Raw genomic sequence first — 16295 nt, forward strand, 5'->3', positions numbered from 1 at the left:
TTCTCGGAAACCGCTCGGAAAACTCGGAAAACGATTTTTATAAATTTTGGTGGAGAAGGGTTATATGATGCGGCCGATGTTATAGTGGTAATAACATTGTTGTCAAATCTTCCGTTTTTCCGAAAATTTAATGAACTTTCTTATTTTAAATAAAACACCCTGTATATATTTTGCGTTTTGAAGTCCTTAAGAAATACTGATTATTTTTTATGTTATATTCCCTATACCTAAATGCCATAATTTCGGAGTTATTGCTACATTTATTAAAAAAAATTGTTTTAACAAATTATAAAAATCAATCTTTTCGGCACGGGTAGACATTATTTTAGATTCTTTGGATCACTGGAAACAAAAAAGTTCTTTGGTAATTTTCCTCAAAATTAATCGTTTCCGAGTTATAAACAATTTAAAACTGAAAAAAATCGAAAAATGACGATATTCAAGGTTCAAAAATACAATTAAAAAAATCATTTTTAAAATTAGAAAGTACCTGAATTCAAGCTCAAACCTTTTTCTATCAGATTCCTATAAAAAATGTTGGCAAGTTTTATTCTAAAACATTGTTTTTTTTTTAATTGTTAACGAAGCTCATATGAGAGGACGGGCGATCGGGCTGCATTAACAACTAAAAAATAATATTTTAGAATAAAATAAGACCAACTCACTTATCGGTATCTGATAAAATAAGGTTTGAGCTTGAATTTATGTGCTTCGTAGTTTCAAAAATAATATTTTTACTTGTGTTTTTGAACCTAGAAAATCGCCATTTTTCGATTTTTTTCTGTTTTAAATTGTTTATAACTCGGAAACGATTAACTTTTAAGGAAAATTACAAAAGACCTTTTTTGTTCCCAGTGATCCAAAGAACCTAAAATAATATCTACCCGGTCCGAAAAAATTGATTTTTATAATTTGTTAAAACAATTTTTTTTTAATAAATGTAGCAATAACTTCGAAATTATGGCATTTAGGTATAGGGAATATAACATGAAAAATAATCAGTATTTCTTAAGGACTTCAAAACACATAAAATATACAAGGTGTTCCATTTAAAATAATAAAGTTCATTAGATTTTCAGAAAAACGAAAGATTTGACAACAATGTAATTACCACTATAATATCGGGCGCATTAGAACACCATTACCCACCAAAATTTATAAAAATCGTCCAAGCGGTTTCCGAGAAATTACCGTGTTTCCGTTTCCATAGTTTCTCGCTAACCTGTATAATATAAACCGCAAACCGGTTGAATCGAAGAGGATGAGCGTCGAGGACCAACGTAGCGAGCACCAACGTAGCCACTATATGGAGCTGCTACACCGAGCACGGAACACCAACGTATGGATACGTTCATTGGACTTCATTGGCATAGCGCAACCTTTAGTTGAGCGGCTAACCGATTTGAGAGCCCTGACACTCTTTCACTATAGTTGACACAAAAACGATGCATGACTTCTTTGATGGATTCTAAAGCAAGAAACCCATTATGAACAGCCAGCACGGCACAGCCCGGCACAGCCCGGCACGGCACAGGACAGTCCAAATTCATTTGTATAGTTTTAAATGCAACGTAACCCATTATGAGCAGCCAGCCCGGCCCGGCACAGGCCAGCACGCAAACGGAACGGCCGAAATTCTCCGAGTAGAATAAAATCCGTTGGAGTCGAACGGCCTCAACGGCCAGTCGGCGCCGGTGTGTCATAATTGTTATAAAATATTATATTGTTGATTTTTTAATTGAAAGCGCGTTGTTTCTTTTGAAATAATATGGACGAACTTTTAATTGAGAGTGTCAGAGAATACCCATTTTTGTATGATGCATCGGACCCAGGTTATCACGATAGCAAGAAAAAGGACAATGCATAGGTACAAATATCCGAACATTTTGATCAATGGACAGGTACGTACATTATCTTTTAACCATGAATTCGTTTTTTTAACATGATGCATATTCATTAAAATTGTGTAGTTTGTCTTTTAAAAACTTTTATTATACGATAGTTTTTAAAATATATCATAGATGACATGATGCGTTTCTAAAATAAAATTAAAACAATACATAACATTTTTCTCCTATATAGAGATGGGCTAAATTATGGAATAAATTCATTTTCTTTAAAATGGACGGCTTTGGAGAAAAATCCCGAAACACGTCGATTTTTATTTTTAAATTACAATTTTTTGGCATATATTTCATACTAGTGACGTTATCCATCTGAGCGTGATGACGTAATCTATGATTATTTTAAATGGGAATATGGTTCGTGTGGCATCTCATTTGTGGCCAAAAAATACTTTTTTAATTAAATTAATTGACGAAAAAAGAAGAATGTATGAAATTTATTTAACTCAAAATACTTTCTAATGATGTCAGAAAATAGAAAAAATGTTTATTTGGCAAAAAAAACATTGCTTTTCGCTTAAATTAAATGTTCAAACTGTCAAGAGGTAGGTGGGAGGCTGTTTGTGATTTAATTTAAGTGAAACGAAATGTTTATTTGTGAAATAAACATTTTTTTCTATTTACTGACAGCAGTACAATGTATTTTGAGTTAAATAAATTACATACATTCTTCTTTTTGCGTCAGTTAATGTAATTTAAAAATTATTGTTTTGGCCACCCTGTATAAATAATGATATTATTGTTTATATTACTGAATAGAGGATTGAACACCCTTTCAAATGAGATGCCACACAACCCCTATTCCCATTTAAAAAAATCATCGATTACATCATTAGGCTCAGATGAATGACGTCTCTAGTATGAAATACAGTGGAACCTCGATTATCCGTCAGGGCACCGGACCAAGGGTATGACGTATAATCGAGAAGACGGTTAATAGAACATTAAAAAAATAAAAATCATACTGTTATGGTGACACACAGATATTAACTAATAATTTGTGTGATGTACATTTTTATTTTCGGCTTGCGATTCTAAAAATAGAGCTCTAAAAGTACAGTCAAACCTCGATATTACGGACTAATTGGGGGAACGGGATGTCCGTTAAAGCCGAAAGTCCGTTGTATAAAAATAGGTTTAAAATCAATCAAATTTTTTTTTAATTATGTGGGTACTGTATATACAAATCTGTAAGTTAAAAAAGGAATAAAGTTTTGTTCACTAGTTTTTTACTTTTCTACTTGATCTAAAAACTTTCTACGATATACTTCATTTGGTTGAAGAAATTATTCACTGATTCATGGGTTGAATAAGCGATGTATTTTTTGGCAAAACATACAATTTAAGTTGCGATCTTCGGAATTTAGAATACTTTCAGGGGGATTAGCAGGAGCATTGTCTAAAAGCAATAAACATTTCACCTCTTTAGGCAGTGTTACCAGTTTCTTCTCTTGAAATTTTCTCACTGCAAGTACAAATCCTTTAAAAAGAAATTTTTAAAAATATCTGGTGAACCATGCCCTATTAGAGCTATAATACGAAACGGGCAGATGATGCCTTTTGATGATTATATCTTTGACAACACTAGGTTTAAGAGATTTACCAACAATTATTATAGTAGTCAATCCATGCGATCCATTGGCATTAGCACAAAGCAGTGCCGAGTTCGTGTCCTTGTTGTCTTTCCTTCTAGAATTCGATTTTTTTTGCATTCAATTTTTTTTACATTTGATCTGATTTTTTGTCCGTTATATCCGAAGTCCGTTAAATAGAGGTCCGTTCTATCGAGGTTTTACTGTATGGTATCATTTATCATTACCTATTTAAATTGAAATTTAATCCAGAGCCCTGAATAAGAACAAAAATTATTTACATAAAAAATGCGGTGATGGCATAACTGCACGTGTACATTTCAATGAATTTCGTTTGGCTTATCGCAATGCTCAAACAAAATGAATTGATGACTCAATTTTTACTTGTGTATACAATATATAACTTAATGGACCCTGACGGTTAACAGAGGTGACGGATAATCGAGGTTCCACTGTATATGCCAAAAAATTGTAATTTAAAAGTAAAAATCGACCTGTTTTGGTATTTTCTTCCAAAGCCGTCCATTTTAGAGAAAATGAATTTATTCGATAATTTAGCCCCTCTCTGTATATATTTTATTAATAAAAATACATTATCATTTATGGCAAATGATCATTTTTCCGGTGCCGTGCCGCGCTGGCCGTTACAAATGGGTTTTTGGATGGGCCGGCCTGTGCTGTGCCGTGCCGGGCTGTGCCGGGCTGTGCCGTGCTGGCCGTTCATAATGGGTTTCTTGCTTAAAGAGATATCATGCTGAATGATTTCGTGACTGACGTATATAGTAGGGATCATCAACAATAGATCGCAGGACTTAATTTTGGAACCTCTGCAAGCTAGATATGTTGGAGTTGCTAGCAGTTCCTCACAGCTGGATGCCGAGGTACGGTATACAGTATACACATTTTTCAAGATTGTTTTGTATAATAATATTTTGTTGTTTAGTGAAGGTTTTGATCTGCCACCGATGAGCCAATACATGATTCTTAATTAGAGGCCAAGTTGCTTACGCTTAGTGAATATGTGTTTTCTCCAAGTCAGTTGTCGATACAGGTGCATGCCGATGTATTTGGCGCTATCGGATTGTGGAAAAGGGTCTCAATATTATACTGCGGAGTTAAATCCTGGGTACCCACTGAAGCGATGGGAACTTGAAGCCTTCGAGATATGGCTATGCGGGCGAATCTTAAGGATATCATGGACGGACAAGACAACCAACGAGACCGTACTACGTAGAACAAGGAAAAAAAGAGAAGTGACGTATACGATTAAAAGAAGAAAGTTAGATTATCTCGGACACATAATGAGAAACCGAACTAAATAGAGATTACTGAAAATAATCTTTCAAGGCAAAGTATTCTGAAAGTGAGCAATTAGTTAAAGAACCTGAGTAAATAGTTCTCCACAACAACAACTAATATATTTAAAGCATCAGTTAATACAATAATTATAACCAGAATGATCGCCAATTTTCGAAACGAATAGGCACCAAAAGAAGAAGTTTCTAACATACATACATACCTACAGTTTTGGCAGAAGATAACATACCATATAGCAGTTACCTTGGGCATCAGGTGGTCCAGGGAGCTGTTCTGATCGTATATTCATATTCAGCCACCCCAAAAACCGCCCAGTAATCTATTTGCATGCATTCAAGGCCAAAAGCCATCAAAACTCCTGAAGGTGACGTGCTTTAGCAGTGATCGTGTTCCGGGGGGTCAGTTCTGATGGCGTATTCGTGTTCAGTAACCCCTAAAATCCCCCGTGTAATCTTTTTACATCGATTTAATGCCGATCTAGCTCGAAACTCCAGAAGATGACTTAAACCTAGACACCAGGTGCTCCAGGTGTCGCTCAAATATCATATTCGTTTTTATCAGCTCCAAAAACTGCCCGAGTAATTTATTTACAATAATTTAATGCCGAAAACCCTCGAAACTGCAGACGATGACGTACGTTAGCAGTGACACTGGGCAACAGGTACTCCGGGGGCCGGTTCAGATCGCGTATTCGTGTTCAGCCACTCTTAAACCTTCAAGTAATCTGTTTGTATCAATTTAATGTCGATAACCCTCGAACCTCTAGATGACAAGCCTTAGCAGTAGCCCTGAATACCAGGTGCTCCGGAGGTCGGTTCTGATGGCGTAGTCGTATTTAGCGACCCCAAAAGCTGCCCAGTAATCTATTTGCATGCATTCAAGGCCCAAAACCTTCGAAACTCCTGAAGATGACATGCCTTAGCAATAACCGTGTTCCGGGGGGTCAGTTCTGATGGCGTATTCGAGTTCAGTAACCCCAAAAACCCGACCGAGTAACAAAATTTGGCCTCAATATGCTTATTTTGACATGTTTATGCACTTTTGAATGCAATTTATGTACTTTAAAATGCAGTTATGCATTTCCACCCATTTTTTATAGTAGACGTTTTTCCTGACTTCATCCCGAACACAATACAAAAAGTTGCAAGTCTCTATGTGCTGTATTTAAAAATGGATTTATTCCAAAGTTTTTAGTGCTAAATGCCCTGGTCTATATGCTTACCACAACCTTTGTTGGCGTTAAAACACATGTACTTTATTTACTTCTCAACTCCTAAACTCAAGAACACCATTAAAAGATGTCTGGCGAAAAGTTAATTGTTTTAAAAAACGCAAACAAGCCAACAGAGTACCTATTGATCCAGAAGATACATGGTTGCAAGATTTCCACAGAAAAATTGCTCCGGCATGGGTACCAAATGACGACACCGTACAAGAAAATATTCAAACAGTATCCAGACAAAACCACAATTTTTGACGAAAATTTTCATCTATGGGAATTGCATCGAGCCCTTGAACAAAGAAATAATACTTCTCCAGGTATAGACAATGTGTCATATTCGCTGTTGTACAACTTACCGATCGAACATAAAATTTCACTACTAAACATTTTCAACAATATTTGGACAAATAAGATACCAGTACCAAATAGTTGGAAAGAATACCTGATAATTCCTATTAAAAAGCCTAGCAAACCAGACCGTAATCCAAATTCTTACCGACCTATCTCCTTGTCTTCATGTCTTTTAAAAGCATTCGAAAGAATAATTCAAAATAAATTTAAACATTGGTTAGAACACGATGGTATACTTCCAAGATCCCAATATGGTTTTCGCAAGTCTAGGTCTACTCAAGATGCAACTGCAGCTCTAGTTACGTCAATTCAACTTAACTTTACAAGAAATAAGTCTACAGCAGCTGCGTTCCTTGACATTTCCGCTGCTTTTGATAATGTTAATTTATACATTCTTTACAAAAAAATGTTGTATATTGGAATCCCTAATTCATTTGCTCTCTTTTTAAAATCTTTATATTCCAACAGATTAAAACTTATTTAAAAATTAATAATGATGAATTTTCATATCCTCGACTAACTAATATTGGATTGCCACAGGGGAGTATTTTAAGCCCGATTTTATACATCCTGTACAACATAGATCTTGAAGTTAGTATACCCAACAATACAAAAATTCTTCAATATGCTGATGATGTTGTTTTATATATAGAAGGAAAATTGTTAAGTAGATGTGAGGATAATTTAAAAGTAGCATAAGAAATCGTAAATCAGTGCTATGAAGAAGTAGGATTATCAATTTCTGATACAAAAACTGAGGTGTGTTACTTTATAAAGAAGCGTAGAGTTTCACAAGGCAATCTTAACGTTGGAAAATTTAATTTTCCAATTAAAAGCTGTGTTAGGTATCTTGGAAAATTTAATTTTCCAATTAAAAGCTGTGTTAGGTATCTTGGTACCTATCTAGACAGGAAATTGTCATGGAAAGATCACATTCATCATATTGTTAAAAAATCAGAAAACTCAATAAATATTTTAAGAGCTTTCTGTAAAACAAATTGGGGAGCAGACCCAAATATTGCTTTGATGTTTTACCGTAACATGATCAGACCCATTCTCGACTATAGCTGTCATTTATTTGGATCAGCGGCCAATACACTTCTAAATAAACTTGAAATTCAAAAAAATAAATGCTTAAGATTATGCCTAGGTTATTTAAAATCCACTCCAGTCCAAATAATGGAAAATGAAGCAGTGGAACCTCCATTGCATTTACGCCGCCAATTTCTCAGTGATAAATTTACAACTCGAATTCTGTCCAAAAAATGTAAATACCTTCAAGATCTACATGAGCTATCAGTTTTAGACCTCACTCATAGGTACTGGAGAACTAAAAAGTCTATACCTTTGGTAGAAAGTTATCTAAGTACGGTAAAGTACAGTGAAGTTATCTATAAAAGCCAAATTCCGCCTTACTATAGTGCAATGACAAAAACATTATTTTCTAACAAGGTTAAAACATGTTATTTAAACTCACATTTACCGCCAAATATGTTTGATATACTTATTAGAGAAAAATGGTCAAATTTTCAGTACATATTTACCAATGGGTCAAAAGAAGCAAATGGAACGGGCTGTGCAGTATTCCACGAAAATAAAAATTACCATCATCAATATAGCCTACCTATTGAGTGCTCAATATACACAGCAGAAATGATAGCAGTAATGTTTGCTATTCAGTATGTACTACTGAATCCAACTAGCAATTTTGTTATATTTACTGACAGTAAAAGCGTGGTGGACAGATTAAGTAACATTCAAACAATCAAACACATAAACCACATTGAATTGAATATACTTAAAACTCTGTTTGAAATTACACAATTAGGAGTAAATGTAACAATTGCTTGGATTAAGGGTCATTCGGGAATAAAAGGCAATGAAATAGTTGACAATTTTGCTAAATCAGCTTATGTGATCGGAGAAAAAATAAACAAAAATTTAATTCCAGCTTCAGATATTGATACTTTTAACAGACAAAAACTTAAAAATAATTGGCAATTGCATTACAGAGAATGTAATACTGGCTCAAATTTTACTCATTGTAACCCTAGGATATTCTCAAAAAGATGGTTTTACACAGAATATAACAGACATACACAATCATGCTCTTACGCCATATTACATGCATAGAATCGGCTTGTCAGATACTCCCAATTGTACTTTTGGCAAAATCGGAGATCTAACACATGTCATATTAGAATGTCATTTAAACATAAATAACATAAACGACCTTTATAAGGAATTAAAAGATTTAAAATGTTTTTTCCCAATAAACCTTAATACTTTAATATTTACAAATGATATGGAAATTCTTCATCTCATTTATAAACATGTTAAATTATGTAAATACAAGTTGTAAACGTAATATAATAGGCATAATTTGTTAATGTGGTTTGAAAAAAATAATAATAAAAAAAAGAAAAAAAAAATAGAAACAAAAATAAAAAAAGAATAGAAAAAAAGAAGTAAAAACAAGTGTTTCGCAAAAACAGTAAAATAATTAAAAAAAAACAAAATAAAAAAAGCTACACAATGTATCAATGTATCTATAAAAATAATATTGCAGAATGTACTTATGTTTATAAGAAATTTATGACTATGAATCTGCAATCAATCACAAACAAGTCTGGCTAATTGGCTCTGCCAAAGCCATTTTTCAAAAAAAAAATTATTTACTTCTAAACTCACCTCAATTATGTATTCACGTCCATCCTTGCCGACTACAACTTCTAACGCGCAAATATCTAATCCACCGAACAAGTCTGAAACTTCGTCGACCCAGTTTTTATATCTTTCTGGCATGGATATTTGCTCTAACATTGCAGACCCAGTATTTGTTTTCCAACAACCTGAAACGATTCCAAATTTTGTATTCGGAAAATACCGAAGTAAAATGAAAATAGAATACCACTGGAAGTTTAGAGTTACAGGGATTATTTTGTCAAGGTATATTATAATGATATTGTATTGTTAAAATCATTGATTATGTTTGGAAGTAAATTAAAACAAAACAATAAACAAAATGTCGACACCCAAAAGACTCCATTTTCAAACAAATAAATGCTTAAAAATAATAAAATCTTTGGATTTCTTAGTTCGGAAACAGATTCTCTCTTATACCTATTCCCATCCTTCTAAAAATTGCAAGGAAAAGGGTGATGAATGTATAGACATGGGGAGTCTACATAGTTGCACTCCACAACATATCAATTCACCGAGGTAAAGATCAACAAATCTGCTTCCTAGTACTCGATACGTGAGTAAAAACGGTGGGTAAATAAAAGGCATTATATTTAATTTCGATTCAGAGATCATTACCATCTTTCATTACAGTTGCTTTCCTGATGAGAACAAAGAGTTCGAAATGGTCCATAGAAAGATGGTAATGATCTCTGAATCGAAAATAAATATAATGCCTTTTATCTATCAAAACAATAAACTTTACGAGGGAAAACGCAATATAAAACAGTTTAAATTAATAAAATAACTGAATCATAAAGAAACACACTGAATCATTGCGAGTGATGGTAAATAATAAAAGATAACGATTCTAAATATTTAAACAACTGTAATTTAGTTTTTCTGTTTAGAAAGGATCGAGAAAATGGTGAAAATATAAATAACATTCGTTATGCCGACGATACAGTTATTATCGCTGAAAATGAGAAAGACCTGCGAAGCTACTAAACACAATTTGTGAGACTGGGGAACAGTTTGGTTTAACAATGAACGTAAAGAAAACGAAAACCATGGTTATCAGCAACAGGGGCAAAGTCATAACATGGATCCAGATACAAAATGAAGATGCAACAAGTGGACAAAATGAAATATTTTATAGTCTGAATTATCGGAGATCTAACTCAGAAATCAGAAATTCGATCAAGAATAGAGCAATTAAGAACAATATTTTGAAGATGAGAAAATTTCTGAGTAACCAAAGGCTCAATAATTTTACATCGGATGATAAAGTGTTATATCCACTCTATTTTTTATGGTGGCGAAACTTGGACTGTTAATGCTGACTTAATGAGAAAGCTGGAAGCGTTATTAACAACCTTCATTAGTGGAGTCGGCACTAGAAAAAGAAGAAGAATTTGGTTTTCAATTAGATACGGTGCAAAAATGTGTTTAATACAGAAATGTGAGCGGAAATTAGAACCTCTAGAGAGAAATATTAGTAGATTTGTAATAGTGTTAATGAAAGGAATTTTATTCAAAAAAGAAAAGAAACGAAAAGACGTCATCCATAGCACAAGACTCAGTATACCCAGAACATGAAATAAACTTAAATGAAACAATGATTCTAGCTAACAACGAACATAGGAGCAAACGTGTAATCAGGAAAACAATAGAAATTGAAAAATATTACAAGTAAGAAAAATTTAAATACAAAACATCATCAACATAGGCCAGTGGTTCCCAACGGGGGCGTTACCGCCCACCGGTGGGCGTTGAAGAGAGATAAGGGGGCTTTTTGGGTCCAAGGAAAATTTGGGGGGCGTTGAGGAACAGCTGCCGCCCCCTTAAAGTAACTCATTGCTTCTTTGCTTCTAACAACTTTGCTTTTCGCTTCTCACACAGAAATAGAGAAGGTGAATCCGAAATTATAAACGAAATGCACAAAATGCATTTTGGTTATGCACCGTGCAATTTTTTATTTATCACTCAGTCCAACACTGCAACAATTTCGACGTTGCAGTCGAACGTTTCAGTTTGGTTAGTATAATTCCACTTCCAGTAGAACCTTTCTGCTTTAAGTGAATTTTGGCTCCTCCCTCGCGCAGCGGCATGGTCAGGCATAACTTAATCATTCGAGATTGTTTCGCTAAAGCAGGGTGGTGAATTTTCTGTGTGTTATTTGCAGAAAGTTGCAGTGCATTTATTAGAAATATATTTTATTGTAATACATATTTGTCACAATGGTAAGTATCTACGTGGCATTTATATCACTTACTATAACTCTTTATTATTTTTCCCTATCGTAATTTACGAGGTATTTGTAAAAATGTAATAAATCTAAATTTGTTTCCTTATATGTATAGTTATTGTTAAATATTCAAAAAGTACCAACTTGCACAAACTGGATCAAAGTAAAAAAATTAATTAGGACCTACCTACACTGAGAGAAGAATTGGGGAAAAAGTACAAAAAATCTTAATAAAATTTACTATACTGAATAGTAATCTGATCATAGACTGCCAAAAATAAACTATTTACGGAATATAAAGTTATTTTTATAACATGTGTACAGTATGGTAATTTTTAATAAGTTGTTTTGTAATTTTTCCTCAAATTCTTCTCTCAGTGTATAGTGTATATTTATTTACTTGTGACATGTTTTAAATTTCTCGACTACTTGCTTGGATATTCCGCCACTCTGAAATATTGATTTTGCTAACTAAAAAGTTATTTAAAAGTTTATTATTTAAAATTATCAAAGCTGTGGCTACAGCATATTTATTTTTACAGATATACCTACAGTATGTCCGATCCAAAGAAAAAGTGCAGACAATACAATGTCGAACATTTGAAGTATGGTTTTATTCAGTCGCCTTCTAATAAGGCATTACCAATGTGTTTAATTTGCCAGAGAGTTTTCTCAAATGAAGCCACAAAACCTTCACGATTACAAGAACATTTGACCAAAATACATCCCGACAGAAAAGACAGAAATTTATCATATTTTGAAATGCTCAAAAAACAACATTTCAAGCGTCCAACTTTAGCTAGTATCTTTTCAGCAGCATCAAAGCAAGACGATGATGGGCTACGTGCTTCTTATAACATTTCCTTACTTATAGCTAAATCAGGAAAACCCCATACTATTGGCGAAGAATTAATACTGCCAGCTGTTAGTGAAGTTTTGCGGACTGTACTGCACCAGCCGGCATCTGATATTATTAAAAAAATTCCATTAAGCAATAATACGGTACAGAGACGAAATGTCTGAGGATGTGGAGCGTTCTCTAACTGATTATTTAAAGACTACTGAGTTTTCTTTACAGCTTGATGAATCAACTCTGCCAAACAATGAGTCTTTACTTCTTGCTTACGTTCGCTTCATAAAAAGTGAAAAAATCTGTCAAGAACTGTTATTTGTAAGAACACTGGAAACAGATACTAAAGGCAAATCGATATTTGATGTTCTGGAACACTATTTTACAGATAAAAGTATACCTCTGGAAAATGTCATAACTGTTGCTACAGATGGTGCTCCGGCAATGGTTGGACGACACCGCGGACTGATAGCATATTTGAAAAAAGCGGTACCAAATATACTCGCCGTGCATTGTGTAATTCACAGACAGCATTTAGTTGCAAAAAATCTTAGTGATCGCCTTCATTGTTCACTACAATATGTAATTACTGCAGTTAACAAGATCAGAAGCAGTGCTCTCAATGATAGATTGTTTAGAAAACTGTGTGATGAAAACGACGAGAATTTTAATTGTTTATTGTTGCACACAGAAGTTCGATGGCTTTCGAAGGGTACCTGTCTAAAAAGATTTTATGATCTCTTTGACTCAGTTTTAGAGTTTTTTGAAAGCAAAGATGATTCTTTGAGAGACAATTTATTAAAATTTAAGAGCGATATTGCTTATTTAACTGATTTATACGATAAATTTAATGAAACAAACCTACAGCTACAAGGTGATAATTTGAATTTGATCAAAGCAAAAGGAACTATTTCCTCGTTCGTGTCAAAACTTAATTTGTATAGGCAAAATTTGGGTCGGAGACAATTTCATCAGTTTCAAAATCTTTCCTCGGTGGAGACAAATGATGAAGACATTCTGGTATATTGCCAGCACTTGGAAGCACTTCAAGAAGATTTTAGGAATAGATTTCAGCATATCCTTGGTCTGATTATTCCAGATTGGGTGCTAGAACCGTTCTCAAGTTTAGAAACAGCAGAATTATCACTACAGGAGGAATTAATAGAATTGTCAACAAATGAAGAGTTAAAAGTGAAATTTAAAAATGGATATCAAGAATTTTGGCTGCAATGTCAAATTTCAGTATTATATCCAGCTTTATGGGCTGCATCAAAGAAGTTCTTCATTGCCTTTCCTTCATCGTATTTAGCCGAAAGAGGATTTAGCATAGTCAGCAATTTATTAACAAAGAAGAGAAATAGACTGTCCATAGTGGAGCGCGGTGATTTAAGAGTGCTGATGACAAGTATGGAACCAAATATTGACAGATTACTATCATTACATCAAGCTCAGCCTTCTCATTAAAAATGTTATATTATTATTATATTGTTTTTTATGATATGTATTTAAGTTAAAGTTTGATCAATACATGAATACTGTATTTTTGAATAAAACGTTTTTTTTTAATTTGTTGTTGCTTGGATTATTAAGGGGCCGGCGAATCATATTTAAGGTAGCCTTTGACCCAAAAAAGGTAAAACAATTGTGAATGAAAGTGCGTTACTAATTTTAAGAATGGAAGAGTTTTTTAAGGGGGGCGTTAAGTAAGTATTTTGTTTTTGGAAAAATGGGCGGTAGGCCGAAAAAGGTTGGGAACCACTGACATAGGCGCTTAACGACATGGAAATCAATTCTATAAAAAGACGTAGACCCTGCTCACCCGCGTGCACACAGGACCAATCACAAGAAGAGCTGCAAATTATTTAAGCACAACATTCAGCAGCTTAGAAATAAGTTTTTCTCGAATATCAGGAACTAATCTGACTTGACAATTATTGTAGTCCATTCTTTCACGGTTTTTGTTGTAAATTTTAAAGAAGCGCTTGGATTGACATGAAATTTGGCACACGCATAGCTAATGTCATAGAAAAAAAGTGATATGGTGCCGATGTGTGCTTTTGCCCTGAGGGTGACTTTCACCCCATCTCGGGGGTGAAAAAATATATGTTCAAGATAGGTCCAGAAATGGATAAACTGACTAATTTTAAGCAACTTTTGTTCTATAGAGTTTTTTCACCAAATCAATACTTTTCGAGTTATTTGCAAGTGAATAATATGTTCATTTTTCAAGAAAAATAACCACGATTTTAGACGGTTTTTCGCAAATAACTCAATACGTAAGCACTTTGTCAAAAAAAATATTCCTAGCAAAATTATAGCCTATAAAAAATTGAAAAAAATGGTGTATATATTAGGTCCCTATACATAGCAAAAGCAGAGTTATAGCTAATGAAAAATAGGTACATATTCGAAAAATTCCAAATAGAATAATTCAATGTGAAATATCCAAATAATGAAGCATTCTTGGGGAAAACACATTACAACTTTTTAAAGTGTTTAAAAAAATCTTTATTTCTGTTTTTATAAAAAAAAATTTCTAGCATCAAATGTAAGCAAGTTACGCACAAAATAAAGTTGGTCCCTTTTGTTTTGGCAAAAAAGTCAGGAAGATCACCCCCCAATTAGCAACTTAAATGAAATTAGTCGTTACCGCTTCACAAGTTACTTTACTTGTGTTGTGTTTATATGATCTGTAAGTTTCATCGATTTAAAGTGATTATTTTTGAAAAAAATTTGGTTTTAAAGTAAAATTTTAAAAATTTTAATTTTGAAAAAAATGATTTTTTTCAAAATAACTTAAAAATTGTTAGAGATACCAAAAGTCTTAAACAATAAAAAAAGTCTGCTTTACTTTATTGAATATTTTGTATTTTTTTGGTTTTCTGTAAGACCAAAATTGGTAAAGATTCGGTGTTTCTAAATTTGCATACACTCGTGATAAGTGACTCGTTCAAGACCTTTTAACTACAGCTCTTTCACAAATAAGGACTTTGGACCGATGAAACTTACAGATCGTATGATCAATACATACGCGAGTAAAAAACTTGTGAAGTGATAACAATTAAGTTCTTTTGAAATGCTAATTAGGGGGTGATTTTCCCGATTTCCTACCAAAAAAAAAGGGAGCAACTTTATTTTGAGCGTAACTTGTTTACATTTGATGCTAAAATTTTTTTTAAAAAACAAAAATAAGCATTTTTTAAACACTTTAAAAAAGTTAAAATGAGTTTTCCCCAAAAAAGTGCTTCCTTTTTTTGCTATGGCACGTTAAAATATACGATTTGGAATTTGACGAATATGAACCTATTTTTCATTAGCTATAACTCTGCTTCTACTACATACAGTGACCTAATATAAATATACACCAAGTTTTTCACTTTTTTACTTGCTATATTTTTGATAAGAATTTTTTTTCCACCAAATACTTACTTTTTGAGTTATTTGCGAAAAACCGTTTGAAAACGTAGTTATTTTGTAGAAAAATTAACATATTCAATCGCAAATAACTCGAAAAGTATTAACTTGGTGAAAAAACTTGATAGAACAAAAGTTGTTTAAAATTAGGCATTTTATCCATTTCTGGACTTATTCCGAACATATATTTTTCACCCCCAAAAGGGGGTGAAACTCACCCCTAGGGCAAAAGCACACATCGGCACAATATCACTTTTTTTCTTTGACTTATTAGCTATGTGTATGCCAAACTTCATGTAAATCCAAGCAGTTCTTTAAAATTTAGAGGTTTTGCAATATTTTTCCTTCAAAGAACGTACTATTGCAAGTAAGGCCTATCAACCGGAGTAAGCGATATTTAGGTCCTCTCATTATATGACCGAAGTAATGAACCTTTCTCATTTTTATGATGTTGATCAATTCTCGCTCTTTGTACATTGTCTCCAGTACACGGTCGTTGGATATGTATGCTCTCCACGGGATTCTGAGCATGCGACGATACCACAACTCCAACACTTCTAATTTGTTGAGATTACAAGTACTCAAAGTCGAAAACAGCACAGTTAAGCATCAATTGGAAAAAAAATGCCTGATAACGCTCCAGTTCAAGAATCACCGTCGATAAACCTCACTTTATCACCTCCCGAATCATTTAATTTCCATCCAAGTGATTGGG

At 33.5% G+C, this 16295-nt stretch overlaps 2 protein-coding genes across 2 annotated transcripts in view; one reads left to right on the forward strand and one right to left on the reverse strand.

Moving 5' to 3' along the window:
* LOC114329918 (synapsin-like) overlaps positions 1–16295 on the reverse strand; it is a 60841-nt gene that overhangs the window by 39106 nt on the left and 5440 nt on the right. Inside the window, exon 3 of the mRNA XM_028279197.2 lies at positions 9078–9238. Coding sequence (XP_028134998.1) covers positions 9078–9238 — 161 coding nt within the window. The remainder of the gene's footprint in view (positions 1–9077; positions 9239–16295) is intronic.
* LOC114329924 (outer dynein arm-docking complex subunit 4-like) overlaps positions 1–16295 on the forward strand; it is a 54278-nt gene that overhangs the window by 4581 nt on the left and 33402 nt on the right. The window lies entirely within an intron of this gene.

This window comes from Diabrotica virgifera, chromosome 2 (assembly GCF_917563875.1).
Source record: "Diabrotica virgifera virgifera chromosome 2, PGI_DIABVI_V3a".
Taxonomy (NCBI): Eukaryota; Metazoa; Arthropoda; class Insecta; order Coleoptera; family Chrysomelidae; genus Diabrotica; species Diabrotica virgifera.